Source organism: Impatiens glandulifera, chromosome 6, assembly GCF_907164915.1.
Source record: "Impatiens glandulifera chromosome 6, dImpGla2.1, whole genome shotgun sequence".
Classification (NCBI taxonomy): Eukaryota; Viridiplantae; Streptophyta; class Magnoliopsida; order Ericales; family Balsaminaceae; genus Impatiens; species Impatiens glandulifera.
Genome location: NC_061867.1, coordinates 47,639,320 through 47,652,923, shown reverse-complemented (window position 1 = coordinate 47,652,923; position 13,604 = coordinate 47,639,320). Strand labels below are relative to the sequence as shown.

At 24.5% G+C, this 13,604-nt stretch overlaps 1 protein-coding gene across 1 annotated transcript; it reads left to right on the top strand.

Annotated features, from left to right (window-relative positions):
- Positions 1-9,017: 9,017 nt before the first annotated feature.
- On the top strand, positions 9,018-12,193 carry LOC124943712. The gene is made up of 6 exons (XM_047484188.1): positions 9,018-9,155; positions 9,215-9,304; positions 9,635-9,802; positions 9,916-10,074; positions 10,851-10,997; positions 11,840-12,193. Exons 1-6 carry the CDS (start codon positions 9,018-9,020, stop codon positions 12,191-12,193), a joined length of 1,056 nt encoding a protein of 351 aa, XP_047340144.1.
- The last annotated feature ends 1,411 nt before the right edge of the window (positions 12,194-13,604 follow it).

The following is a 13,604-nucleotide window of genomic DNA, read 5'->3' as shown; positions in this document are numbered from 1 at the left end:
GGCGAAAGTTTTATTAAAAACTTTCGCAAATACCCTTTCCCAACACTTAGAAAAATTTCCATTTTTTTTGGAAGGGTCAAAAGAGAAAGTTCTATTGAAAACTTTCGCAAATACCCCTTCCCAACACTTAGAAAAATTTTCAATTTTTGGGGGAATGGTCAAAAGCGAAAGTTCTATTGAAAACTTTCGCAAATACCCCTTCCCAACACTTAGAAAAATTTTCAATTTTTTTGGGGAAGGGTCAAAAGAGAAAGTTCTATTGAAAACTTTCGCAATTACCCTTTCTCAACACTTAGAAAAAATTTCAATTTTTTTGGGGAAGGGTAAAAAGCAAAAGTTCTATTGAAACTTTCGCAAATACCCCTTCCTAACACTTAGAAAAATTTTCAATTTTTTTGGGAAAGGGTCAAAAGCAAAAGTTCTATTGAAAACTTTCGCAATTACCCTAGGTCAAAAATGAGAGTTTTTCAATATATTTTCGCAATTACCAATTAAAACCGAGGTTCTTTGAATACCTTTCAAAATTACCATTTTTTTTGACAAAAGTATAAATCAAACATGTTCTATAATTTTCTCAAATAACCAATTAATAAAGGAAACAAAATTAATAAACCACATTAATAAACTAAAAGATAATAATTCATAATTCTCAAAACAAAACACACCAAATATGTCATTAGTCAAACGAAACAGATTACACATAATTAATCAAACATTAATTAGTAGATGAGGGGGGAGGAGGGGGCGGTTGATTATGCTTCTTAAAATAATCGACTTGTTGTTCGAGATTCTCCAGTTTTTGCTTCATTTGAGCACTCTCCGCTTTCAGTTCAATAACCAACTGAGCTCTTTCCGTGTCCCTCAATCGGATTTACTCCAATTCAACGAAATTTGTCTCGCCTCTTCCTAATCTTTTGATAAAGCTATCAAATTCTGGTATTGTCGGGACAGTTTCTCAGGTGTACGTCGAAGATTTTTCCATGAATCACTCATCCTGAATGAATTTCATATATATTAATCAAATAAAATAACCATAATCCAAATCTAATATAACTTAAATCAAACACAATAACCAAAATATATCATACATTTAACAAAATTTAACAAAATTATATATATATTTAACAAACAAAATATAATATAAACTAACCTAAATCTAATCTAAACAATAACAAATATAAATCAAACTACCAAACAAATAATCTAAACTAGCCTAAATCTAGATAATATAAAACTAACCGATAACAAATTTAAATATAATAATTAACAAAACAAAATAAATCTAACCTGGATCGGCGACGAATGCGAGAAGAAGAAGAAGGAAAGCGGCGGAGGCGGCTGCGGCGGAGGCGGCTGCGGCGTAGGCGGAAGAGAGAGAAATGAGAGAGGCGAATGAGAAAGAGAAAGATTATGGTTTGAATTTATAAAGCTAGTTACCGAAGGTTTTGATATTACTTTTGGTTTTGATATTAGTCAAAACCGAAGGTTTATTGAAAAACCTTCGGAAATAACCATCACCAAACTTAGAATTATTTTTAATTGTTTTGGGATGAGTCAAAACTGAAGGTTTATTGGAAAACCTTCGCAATTAACAATTTCAGAAAAGGTAAAACCGAAAGTTTTTTTAATAACCTTCGCAATTAACCATTCCCAGAATTAGAATTATTTTTCAGTTTTTTGGGGATGAGTCAAAACCGAAGGTTTATTGGGAAACCTTCGTAATTAAAAAATTCAGAAAAGGTAAAACTGAAAGTTTTTTGAATAACATTCGCAATTACCCAATTTTCAACACTTAGAATTATTTTGATTTTTTTAGGAAGGGAAATACCGAAAGTTATATGTATAACTTTTGGTAATAATTAGTAAACCCGAAGGTTTGTTCCTCTCAGAATATATTTTTAATACCAAAAGATTTGTTCCTCTCGAGATCAATTCCGAAGGATTTAGAAAACCTTCGGTAAATACCGTCGGTAAAGGTCGATTTTTTACCAATGAATGTCTTTCAAAATGAGTGATTGAGTAAAATATTAAAATTATGCGCTTAGTTCAGATTAATGCAAACGTAGTTGCTAGCAAAACATCCAAAACTCTATCCGAGAATTGAAAATTAATTACATATAGTGTCATTGGATCTGCAATATTTACTACAATGTCTTTGAAAATGTGTGATTTTGAAAAATATTACAATTTCGCGCTAACTTATGAGTAATGCAAAATAATTATAGACCCCTTCAATCTAATATTTTGAATATCATTGCTTAAAAGGTTTTTCTTGCACGAAATAACTTAAAAAAGTTACCCAAGACTTAGAATATATTTTGATTCCCTCTATGTCCCTTCTCTCTCCCCGACTCACAACACACCGAAACCTTACTCGTGACTCATTCCCTCCCAACACCCTACACCCTACACCCTACACCCTACACCCTACGTACCTTGCCAAAACATTTTGCGAAATCCTCTAGTAACTTCGCCGAAACCATCAAAAAATCTCTCTGAAATCTTCTAGCAATCTCCCCGAAATCCTCAATCGACGTCGCCAAAAACCTCATTCCATCTTCAACATCGTTTTCATTAACATCAATCTTCTTAACCTCAGTAGATGAACATTGATGTTCAACATTGTCTTCTTCAAATAGTAAAAGTTTTAGGATAGATTATATGTTTATACAAGTATTTTGTATAATATTTATTGTTATGTTATGTAATATCGTAGTTTCAAGTATTTGAACATGGCAATATTCATTACTAGTATATTTTGAAAATTATTTACCAATATATTTTTTCCCACATAATTCTTCGAACATTTTTAATAAAGTTAAATTTATGTGTAAACATAAACAAAAAATTTAATGAAAATAATCAAAAATTTTAGATAAAATATTAAAATAAACAAATAACTACAAAATTAAGAAATAATGAGTATTTTTTTTAGTGAAGAATCCATGGAAATAATGAGTACATTAGTAGGGGATAATGAGTGTTATGATCAATTTTATATACAAATAGATACAAAATGTTTAAAACTTTATTTGTTGATCTAAAAGATATTATAATTTAGCATATTAGAAAAAAAAAAGTGCATGATGTAAAACAAATTTTAAAACAAATAAAAAATAATTTAATATATAAATTAAAATGACAATATATTATTAGATGACTCAATGTTTAGTTTGGACAATTCATCTTCACAATTACATTTTAGGGTAATTCGTCATGAAATCATAAAATGTGTAAATATTTGCATGGATTCTTCACTAACCGGTGTATGAAGATTTAAAAAATATGCAAAAATTATTTTAAAAAAAATATGATCATTATTAGGAGTTAATGAGTATTATATTCAATTTTAGATATAAAATGTCAAAAATATTATTTGTTGATTAAAAGATATTATAATTTAGCATATTAAAAATAAATATGTGCATAATGTCAAACAAATTTTAAAACAAATAAAGAATAATTTAATATATAAGTTAAAATGATAAAATTTTATTAGATGACTCAATTTTTAGTTTGGACAAATCATATTCACAATTACTTCTTAGGATAATTCGTCGTGAAACCATAAAATGTGTATAAATTATTTTAAAAATAATAATGGAAAAAAGTGTAACCTTTAATTTAATTTTTAAGAGTTTCGACATGAAAGTAGTTAAGCTTTTGTGTTAACTTTTGTGATATTAGTAATGAAATTTTTTTATTTTGAAGAGTAAAAAATAATATAAATTCATTAACTATCAACATTTTTGAGGTGCATAATGTTATAATAGGCACAATAGTTGTATATATTCTTCTCGCAATTCCTAATATGTCTTCACGAAAGACTATCATTTATGAGAAGTTGGTCATACTCATAAATCATTATAAAAAAAAGTTTATGATTATATTAATAAAAAATATTAATATTATTTATATAAAGTCAATGAAAATTATCAAGCATCCACTCAAATTATTTAGTAAATTTGTTGTATGTTCTTCCTCGTTTGGACATAGATGTTGCAAACTTGTATTATGCTATTTTTTTATATAATGATATCTAAAAAAACTGTAATTAAGAAAAATTATTGACGTAAAAGTCTTTTACCATTTGATCTGCAAAATTGTCACAAATATTTAAGTTTTTTAATCTCGCCAAATTTACTCAACTCTTCTAAAAAGGTCTTTATAGAAATTTTAAAACCAAAACACTCAAAAAAAAAAATATGAGAACCGTGAGCCATATAAGAGCAATATATAAGGTGTAAATATTTGCATGATTCTTCACTAACTAAGGTAACGAAGATTGAAAACGTGGACTCATATTATAGAAGAAAAAAATAATTGTAATATCGTTAAATATGTTAAATCAAGTAACGTATTAAAATGTAATCAAACACATGAAACTAACAATCTTTTAATGTTTTGTAATCTTCATACAATCATACTTGATAATCATGATAAATCAATAGAAAAGAAAAATAAATAATATTAACTTTTACTATTTTGATAATATAGTCAATATTTACGAATGTGAATCAAATGAGTTTAATTGTAAAAAATATTTCATCGTCATCATATATTTCTCACTCCCTTACAAATTACGATATTTCAGTGCAACACATTATATTGTAAGAAAATAATATCTTTATATCATATAATTTTAGACCCGCGGGCCAATACTAATTTTATTTAGTTCAAGATATTTTATAAACAAACTAAAGAGAAAAAACAAATAAAGATAATTTGATCCAAAAAAATTTTGTTTAATGTTTTTTCTAAGCGATAACACATTTTTATCAAATTCTCATATACATAGTCTTATATGACCATATTCCCTCCTTTAATTTTTTATCCCCATATATATATCACCACCAATAACCATTGTCATTTTAATCTTACAAGATTCGAACACATGTCTCATATATGAATTGCGAACACTTTAACCGCTAAACCAATGACGATTATTGTTTTTAATTTAAAATTATATATATATTAGTTAAGTTTTAACCATTTGTTTTAAATATGTGGTTATTATATATAACATATAATTATATAAATTAAAAATAATTAATAAAAATATAAAATAAAATAATATTAATAATAATAAACAATTTATAATAAATAAGAAAGGAATTTAAAAAATATATTAATAAAAATAAAAATATAGGAGTTAATATATAAAGAGAAATATATATATATATATATAATAATAATAATGCTAAAATATTAAATAAATATATATTTATATAAAATTAATTATAAAATGTATTAAATATATATATATATATATATATATATATGAAGAGATATAAAATACACAAATAAATTAATTATGAGAGATAAAAATTTATAAAAATTTATATATATAAATAAGATGAGAGAAAATAAAAAAAATAATTAGAAAGAAAAATTTATATATAAATGAGGAGTGATAACATAAAAAATAAATTAACTATTAGAGAAAATAAAATGAGAGAAAATAAAAAAAAAAATTCGATGGAAAATTAATATATATGATGAGTGATAATATAAAAAAACAAATTAATTATTAGAGATACAAAATTAATTATTATTATATATATATATATATGATGAGAGAGAAAATAAAAATAAAAATTAATTAGGAAATATATTATATCTAGGAAAGAGAAATACATATTAAGCGTATGATATATAATTACTAGAAGAGAGAATATATATATATATATATATATATTATAATAAGGATAAAAATATTAAAAGAAATTTATAATTTTATTATAAATTTAATAAATAATATTAAACGTTATTATATATTATATAGTATTATTATATATATTATAAATATTTATATATAAAAATAAATAAATATTTCATATTAAATATAAAAATAACTAAATATTTCATATTAAAATAATGGAAGATGTACCTCAATGAGAAAATTCAATATGAAACCACCCAGAATTTCAAAACTGAAATAAATAATTCTAAAACCGATAAAGAAGATTCTCAACCCAAACCGAGGTGGAGTCTGAAGCTGAAGATAAGGAAGACAAGAATACAAAAATTCAAGTTGAAGATAACAAAGGTAAAAGTTCTGATATTCTCAAAAACAATTCTTTTTATCAAATTAAAACAGAACGGTCGTACAAAGAAAGAATTCAAAATGAGAAACAACAATATTAATCATCCTCTTCAATACAATCTCCTTTTATTATGAGGAAGAGGTAGAGGAAAAGGAAGATGAAAGGGAAGAAGGCCTCTCAATGAAGATATGAAGATAGAGTTTGTCTTAACTTTGATTTCTAACCCTCACACTTTTAGGATTTTAATGAAATGGTTTTAACCGTTTCCTAAAAAAATTAATGAAAAAATATATATATAAAAAAATAATTAATAAAAATATAAAATAAAATAATATTAATAATTATAAACAATTTATAATAAATATGAAAAGAATTTAAAAATATATAAATATAAATAAAAATATAGGAGTTAATATATAAAAAGAAATATATATATATATAATAATAATTCTAAAATTTTAAATAAATATATATATATATAATTAATTATAAAATATTTTATTTATATATATATATATATATATAAAATATTTTATAATTAATTAATTATATAAAAATTGTTTTGGATGAGGTTTAAAGTCCTAACCAAATGAAAATTCTAAGTTTTTAATATCAACTACTAAGCTACATCATGTTACATTTAAAAATCTCATAAAGTTATTTAAATATCTTATATATTTTATTAAATGGTCTGCCCTAGGAGTGAGCTGCCTTAGCCTGCCTTACCCCAGGGCCGACCCTAGTTATATATAGATATATATATATATATATATATATATATATATATATATATTAATTAAGGAGAACTAGCATGACACCCACATACATAACCCCGCTTCAACACAAAGCGCTTCCTGATAAAATAAATTATTATTAAATTTGAAAAGATAATAAAATAAACTGGGATCTAAATTTTTTTGATATTTTTATAAACAATATCAAAATGTACGGTGTATAATAATAATGTAAGGATTGATCATAAATAAATCAAATATCCTACTGTAGACAAATATTATTTTATTAAATAAAGATATAAAATCAAGTTTATAAATATTAATAGTAAATTATTATTATTTATAATAATTTTTAAACTAAATAAATGTTTCATGTAATTAAAAAATATATTTTCTTGAATTGTTTAATAAATATAATTTACAATATAAATCAACTCAAAAGTAGTAGAAGGTTTATTTATTTTATTGATATATTATTTCTTTATCATTTTCATATATATATATATATATAATAATAATAATAATAATAATAATAATAATAATAAAATAATAATAATAATAATAAAATAATAATTAAAATTTAATATTTAACAAATTAAATATTGTTTAAAAACAAAGATAAACTTTAAAATTTCAAAATTATGTAAATATGCATATATTTAGTTTGGTCATTTGATAAAATCATATATTCGTCTATAATAAATCGATTTTAATATATCATAACCATATTTTGACTATATATCTAAAAGTTTGTATGTTTTTCGGTTCAGATTGAGTCGATATAACAATTTAACTCGTGATATTAATTTGAACGTTTAATGACACTGAGAAAAAAATTTATATTTTTTTTCAAATATTGAAAAATCTGTTAAGATTGAAAAGAAACGATTCGTGTAAGAACCTAGTGAGAATGGTAAGAGGTAGATTACTTAGATTAATAAGAATGTTTTCTTTAATTTAATTTTAAACTCTTTTTATACTTTATTTAATTTGTTGTTCATTTTTTATTTATCTTGTTTCCTTTATTTTTTATTATGTAATCTTATTTTACCTATAAAAAACAACTAATGAAGAGATAGATATTAAATTAATATTTTATATCAATAAATTTACTATTTGATACTATTCAATTATAGAAAAATAATATTTTGTTTAAATAAGGGAAACTAGCATGACACTAAAATAGAATACGTTACCATTTAATATTTTAGGTCGACTCTTTAAACTTAGTGGGGTTCAATCTAAAATTCTCATTTATTTGAATTTTTATATGAGTTTTAATGAATAAAAATAACTTATAAACCTATTTATCTACTAGTTATATAAATTAATTAATTCACGTAAAATTATATAAATATAAATTAAATAATTTAATGATTAATGTATTTATAATTTACGGTGAATACGAATATTTGAATTTTATCATATAAAATTTGAAAAAGTTATACAAAGAACTATCTAAGTTGTAGCAATTTTGTCATATTATTTTATTTATATTTTTTGTTTTGTAATTAACTTGTCACGTTTGTAAATAAAATAATATTAAGAAACATTTTGGACATATTTATTTTTAATTTGAGTTTTGTTTTTAATATTTATGCACTTTATAATTCGACGAAATTTTTTGAGTGACTAAACAAATTTGTAATTTAAAGAAATATTTAAAAAATTTTGAACCGAGAAAGATATTTTATTAACTTTTCAAAAAATTTCATAACAACATAATTTTGTGTAAGGTCTATTTGGACTTATTTGTGTTTTAAATTTAGTATTATTTCGAGATATATACACGTTCAAAACTGTCGAATACGGTTTGAATGTATTAAAATGTGTGAAAATAATTTTAAAAAATTGATATTTTGTTATTAAGAATTTGGTAAATTAATTAAGAAAAAAACTAATACGTTGAAGTAAAATTACTAAGGTTTATTCGTTTGTGAGAAAATTTTAAATGACTAAATTTGTGATAATTGGAGCTTTACATGTCACAATTCAAAGTTTGAGACTCATTTATTAAAAATGACACAAGTTCGAACTCTAAATCCTTATTAAAAAATTCTATTAAATGGGTCATACAAGAGAAAATATTTTAGCAATTAGAAAAACTTTTTCAAAAGGAAAAGAAATGAGTTATTATAAGGTCTAGTTATTGTTTAATTAATCTATATTTAAATAGGAAGGAACATGTAAATGATTCATCTTAAGAAAGACACAGTTTTTTAATATAAACTCTCTTATGGCTCTTGAGAAACATAATATTGTTTGTTCAATATTTCTAGCAACCTTGATAACATTCCAACTCAAATACTATGCTTCTGAGACAACAAAGAGATCAAGGGCTTTGAAGCACAAGGATACTGTTAAAATCGTAATGGTATAAATATGGATTATTTTTCATCTTTATTATATTTTCTTATATCATTTACTTTATAGGGTGATCAAGATGTGATCGATTGTGTTAACATGAATAAGCAACTTTCATCCAACCATCATAATATAGATGATAATAACAAAGATCTAAAGGTATAATTAACTTCTTTTAGTTGATTGAATTTATTGACTTTATTTGGAAATATTTAGAAGTGGAGCGAAGTTCGATTAGAACGAAAAAAGTTATTAATTTTTTTAATATATATTAAAATATATTTTAGAACAATATTTCATTTAATTAATATTCAAGATGAGATATATGATTTTTTATTTCAAACCTAGTTCCACCTCCGGAACTAGAAATAATACACTAATACATTAAAATATACTTGAAAAAAGAAAAACAAATCTTCTAAAATTGTTTGATAATTCAAATTCAAGTAGATGGAACCTAACTCTTATCCGGTCGAAATATAAATGTAGTCAGCATTCAAGGGAGAAATAATTCAAGCTTGGCATAAACACGAAAAATGTCCAGGAGGAACTGTTCCCATTAGAAGAAGAACAAGCTATATCATTCGCAAACACCCTTCCCTTTTGCGTCGTCATTTCAATAGTAGCTTAAATGAAAGCACTATAGAGAAACACGAGGTAATCAAAAGAACTCAAACTCAACTTTCATTTAATAAAGCATTCAAAACAAAATATTAATATTGTAGATGTTGATCTTCAATTTATACCATTGTTTCTATTATCCATTGAAGTATGTTTTAATCCGAAGTAATGATACTCGCTATTATGGAGCAACTGCAACACTTACTGTATGGAAACCTAAAGTCGACCATAATGAATTTAGTCTAACTCAACTATGGATTTCTTCGGGTAATGGTACAGAGTTAAATACCATTGAAGTCGGATGGATAGTAAGTATACAAAGAATTTCATCATGAGAATTTAGAAATTATAGTAAAGAAACTAACACGTTTTATTTTTGTTGTTGATGCTACCCAAGGTTTATCCAAATAAATATGGTGATGATCAACCAAGATTCTTCATATATTGGACAGTAAGTGTTAAGACATTTTCGGTAGGATTATTTAAAATAATTAAAATAATCAAACATCATTTCACTGTTTATCTCCTTTATAATATCTATTAACTCATTAACCAAAATATTAAAATGTCATTTATATTAAATTATTATTTTTTATTTTATCATTATATTAATAAATTTTTACCTTCATCAATATTATCATCCAAGCAAGCTCTTAGGGCTTGTTTGAGGAAAGGATTTTTGGGTTTTATCTTAAAAACTTTTGATTGATAAAAAAATTTGGAAAAAACTGATTTTTAAAATTTGAAAATTAATTTACCTTTTAACTTTAGAAAATATGGTGTAGTGAGAGAATGATAGTTTAGAGAGAGAAAATAAAGAATAATTTTAATATTTAAATAATAAAATTATTTAATTTAATGATTAATAAGATGTTTAAGTTTGAAGATAAAAACTGAATTTTATCTCAAAACCTCTTTCATAATACAAGCTCTTATTATATATATATATATATATATATATATATATATATATATATATATTATATTATATTATATTATATTATATTATATTATATGGAATAATTAATTTATCTAAATATTCATTACATTTACATTGATGTGATTTTTGATTTTTTATAAACAGAGAGACAGTTACAAAACTACAGGTTATTATGATTCTGATTGTCCTGGATTTGTACAAACTGATTTCAGCATTAAAATTGGTGGACCCATTTTTCCTATTTCCATTGCTGGTGGGCCAATAATAGCAGTAACAATTATGGTCTTCAAGGTAAATGTAACTATTATTTTGAAACAATTCAAACTTTTAATAATTAATTTATTAAGTTAGCATAAGTGAAAATAAGTGAAAATAGTACGATCAGATATATAATATGATTTTTCGGCCAATCGGATTGAGTTATTTAAATAACTTAGAGATAAAAAAAAAATAATGATGATGAATTATTTTGAGAAAGTGATGATTATTTTTGATAAAAAGATTTAAAAGGTATTGATTTATATAAATAAAATAAAAAATAATAATTTTAAATAGAGTATTTTAGTATTTTGGTTAATAAAATAAGTGGGGTAATTAATAAAAATAATTGATTGGAAAATTAGGTTTGTATAAGTTATTTAAAAAACATAAGAAGAACAAGGCCTCACTAATCGAAGTTGGAGTTAGGAGAACTGACTGAGTCCTGCTAATTTATTCAAAGAACAAACTCTTGTTAAAAAAACAATAAAATACATTGTTAAAGATAGTAAATAAATTTAAGAGCAGCACACTCATTTTAAACTTTATATATTTTTTTAATGATCTAAATTGTTGTTTGATTTAAATTTATTTACAAATAATTCACTAAGTTTGTTTAAGTGATAAGAGTGGTTTTTATGAAACCAAAGATTAATGGTTTGATTCTTATTTAAGTTGAAGAGTGAAAATACTATTTATAATAATTGAGCATTTCTAAATAAATTGAAATTGTCTAAATCATAGAAAAGAAGATAAATAACTGAAAAATTAAGAATAGATTTAATTGCTATTCAAATTCAAACCAAATCGATGGACACATTAACGGCCTAGCTAATATGTCACACAATTATTTTAATTTTATGTTTAATATACAGGATTCTTCTTATGGAAACTGGTGGCTTAGCTATAATGGTGTTATCATAGGATATTTTCCTAATAATCTCTTCACATCATTGAGTAATTATGCTGAAAAAGTGGATATTGGCGGAGAGATTGTTAATTTAGAAAATAATGGTCACCACACACCTACTCAAATGGGAAGTGGACTTTATCCCCATCAATCTGGAGCAAGTTTTGTAACTGGAATTAAATTATTTGATCAGGACAGAAACCCTATCAATGAAAGTATTTTATCACTAATGGTCAGCACACCTCAATGTTATGGCGTTTATGTCAGTAATAATAAGATCTTTTATGGAGGTCCCGGTTATTCCGAGTTTTGTCGTTAAATTATATTATTTTAAAATAATGTCCTTCCCTATCAAATTATAAAGGGTTTTATTTCATTTTTTATTGTCAAATAAGAATAAAAATAGAGTACTTATTTTTGGGAAACGGTTAAACCATTTCATTAAAATCTTAAAAGTGAGAGAATCAAGAATAAAAGATAGACAAATCTTAGCTATAATTAAAAGATGACAATCAAACGACCCTAGAGATACTGATTAGTAGCAATCAAACATACAATAAATGGAGATTACAAATAAAGATTACAAACTATATCAAATCATAATTATCCCAATCAAGATTTTTATTTCCATACCAACCCGATGTTTTAACAAGTTGTCTTACTCTTCCCCTTCCCCTTCCTCTCGCAATGAAAGGGGGATGAACTGAAGAGGTTGATGAATACTGCCTATTCTTATTTTGATTTTTTTATATGAACATGTTCTGATTTGATAGAAATAATTATTGTTCAGGATTTCCGGGCTCTTCACATTTTTATTCTCAACTTGAATTTCGAGATCACTGTCTTTATTTCTTTCAACTTCAACTTTGAAATCCTCAACAACTTTGGTTTCCTCTGTATCAATCTTATAATTCTCTTCTTCATCTTGATTAGCATGAGTATCTTCATCTCTATTTTCATCAGCAACCACTTTAACTTGATTTGATTGAGAATTCTCAACTATCTCTTCAATATGATTAGGTTGAGGTTCCACCTCCTTCTTCGTACCGCTTTCTTCTTGTACACAATTTTCTTTATCTTCTGTTTCCTGTTCTTTAACCACATTTTTCTTTTTTTAAAATAGGCACCTCTGCTTCGTTTTCCTATATCTTTACTTTCTGACCTTTACGAATTTTCTAATCTTCTTCCTTAGCCAAATCACATTTTGGGCTTGCATGTTAAAAGGTATTGCAGAAAAAGCATTTGTCTGGCCTCCACTCATAAGTGATTTCCATGATAGTAGGTTTTCCTTTTCTGTCTACTATTGTCATACTTTTCGGTAGTGTGCTTCTAGGATGCACCTCAATGCTAATTCTAGCAAATGATAGGTGCTCTCCTCCTTTAGAATTGTACATATGTGCAGGTATATTCTAGAGCTTGAACTATATATATGCAGTTTCTTTTGGCTTACTCAATAGGTTCAAGTCTTCAGACCATTTTTCAAACTTCATATAATTGGATCCTATATATGTATGCACATTTTCTATAATTTCCTCCAAAGTAGATCCCTTTTAAAATTCAAGAAAATATAAATCATGGACATTTGCTGAAATCATCTCCAGCCCTTTTTCTTTTCATTGCTTCAACAATACGTCTTTAGTAATTTGGAAGGATACTCTGTTTTTCCCTATGTAGTTTCCCCAAACTACATTTTCCATTCCTTTATACAATTTTCCTCTACTTCAGTAGGC

What these genes read in the sequence shown, in the direction of transcription:
- LOC124943712 (XM_047484188.1), top strand. Translation starts at nt 9,018, where the DNA reads ATGGCTCTTGAGAAACATAATATTGTTTGTTCAATATTTCTAGCAACC. An exon ending in GCACTATAGAGAAACACGAG is followed by an intron (nt 9,803 to 9,915) that starts GTAATCAAAAGA and finishes TATCCATTGAAG; the next exon opens with TATGTTTTAATCCGAAGTAA. An exon ending in CCATTGAAGTCGGATGGATA is followed by an intron (nt 10,075 to 10,850) that starts GTAAGTATACAA and finishes TTTTATAAACAG; the next exon opens with AGAGACAGTTACAAAACTAC.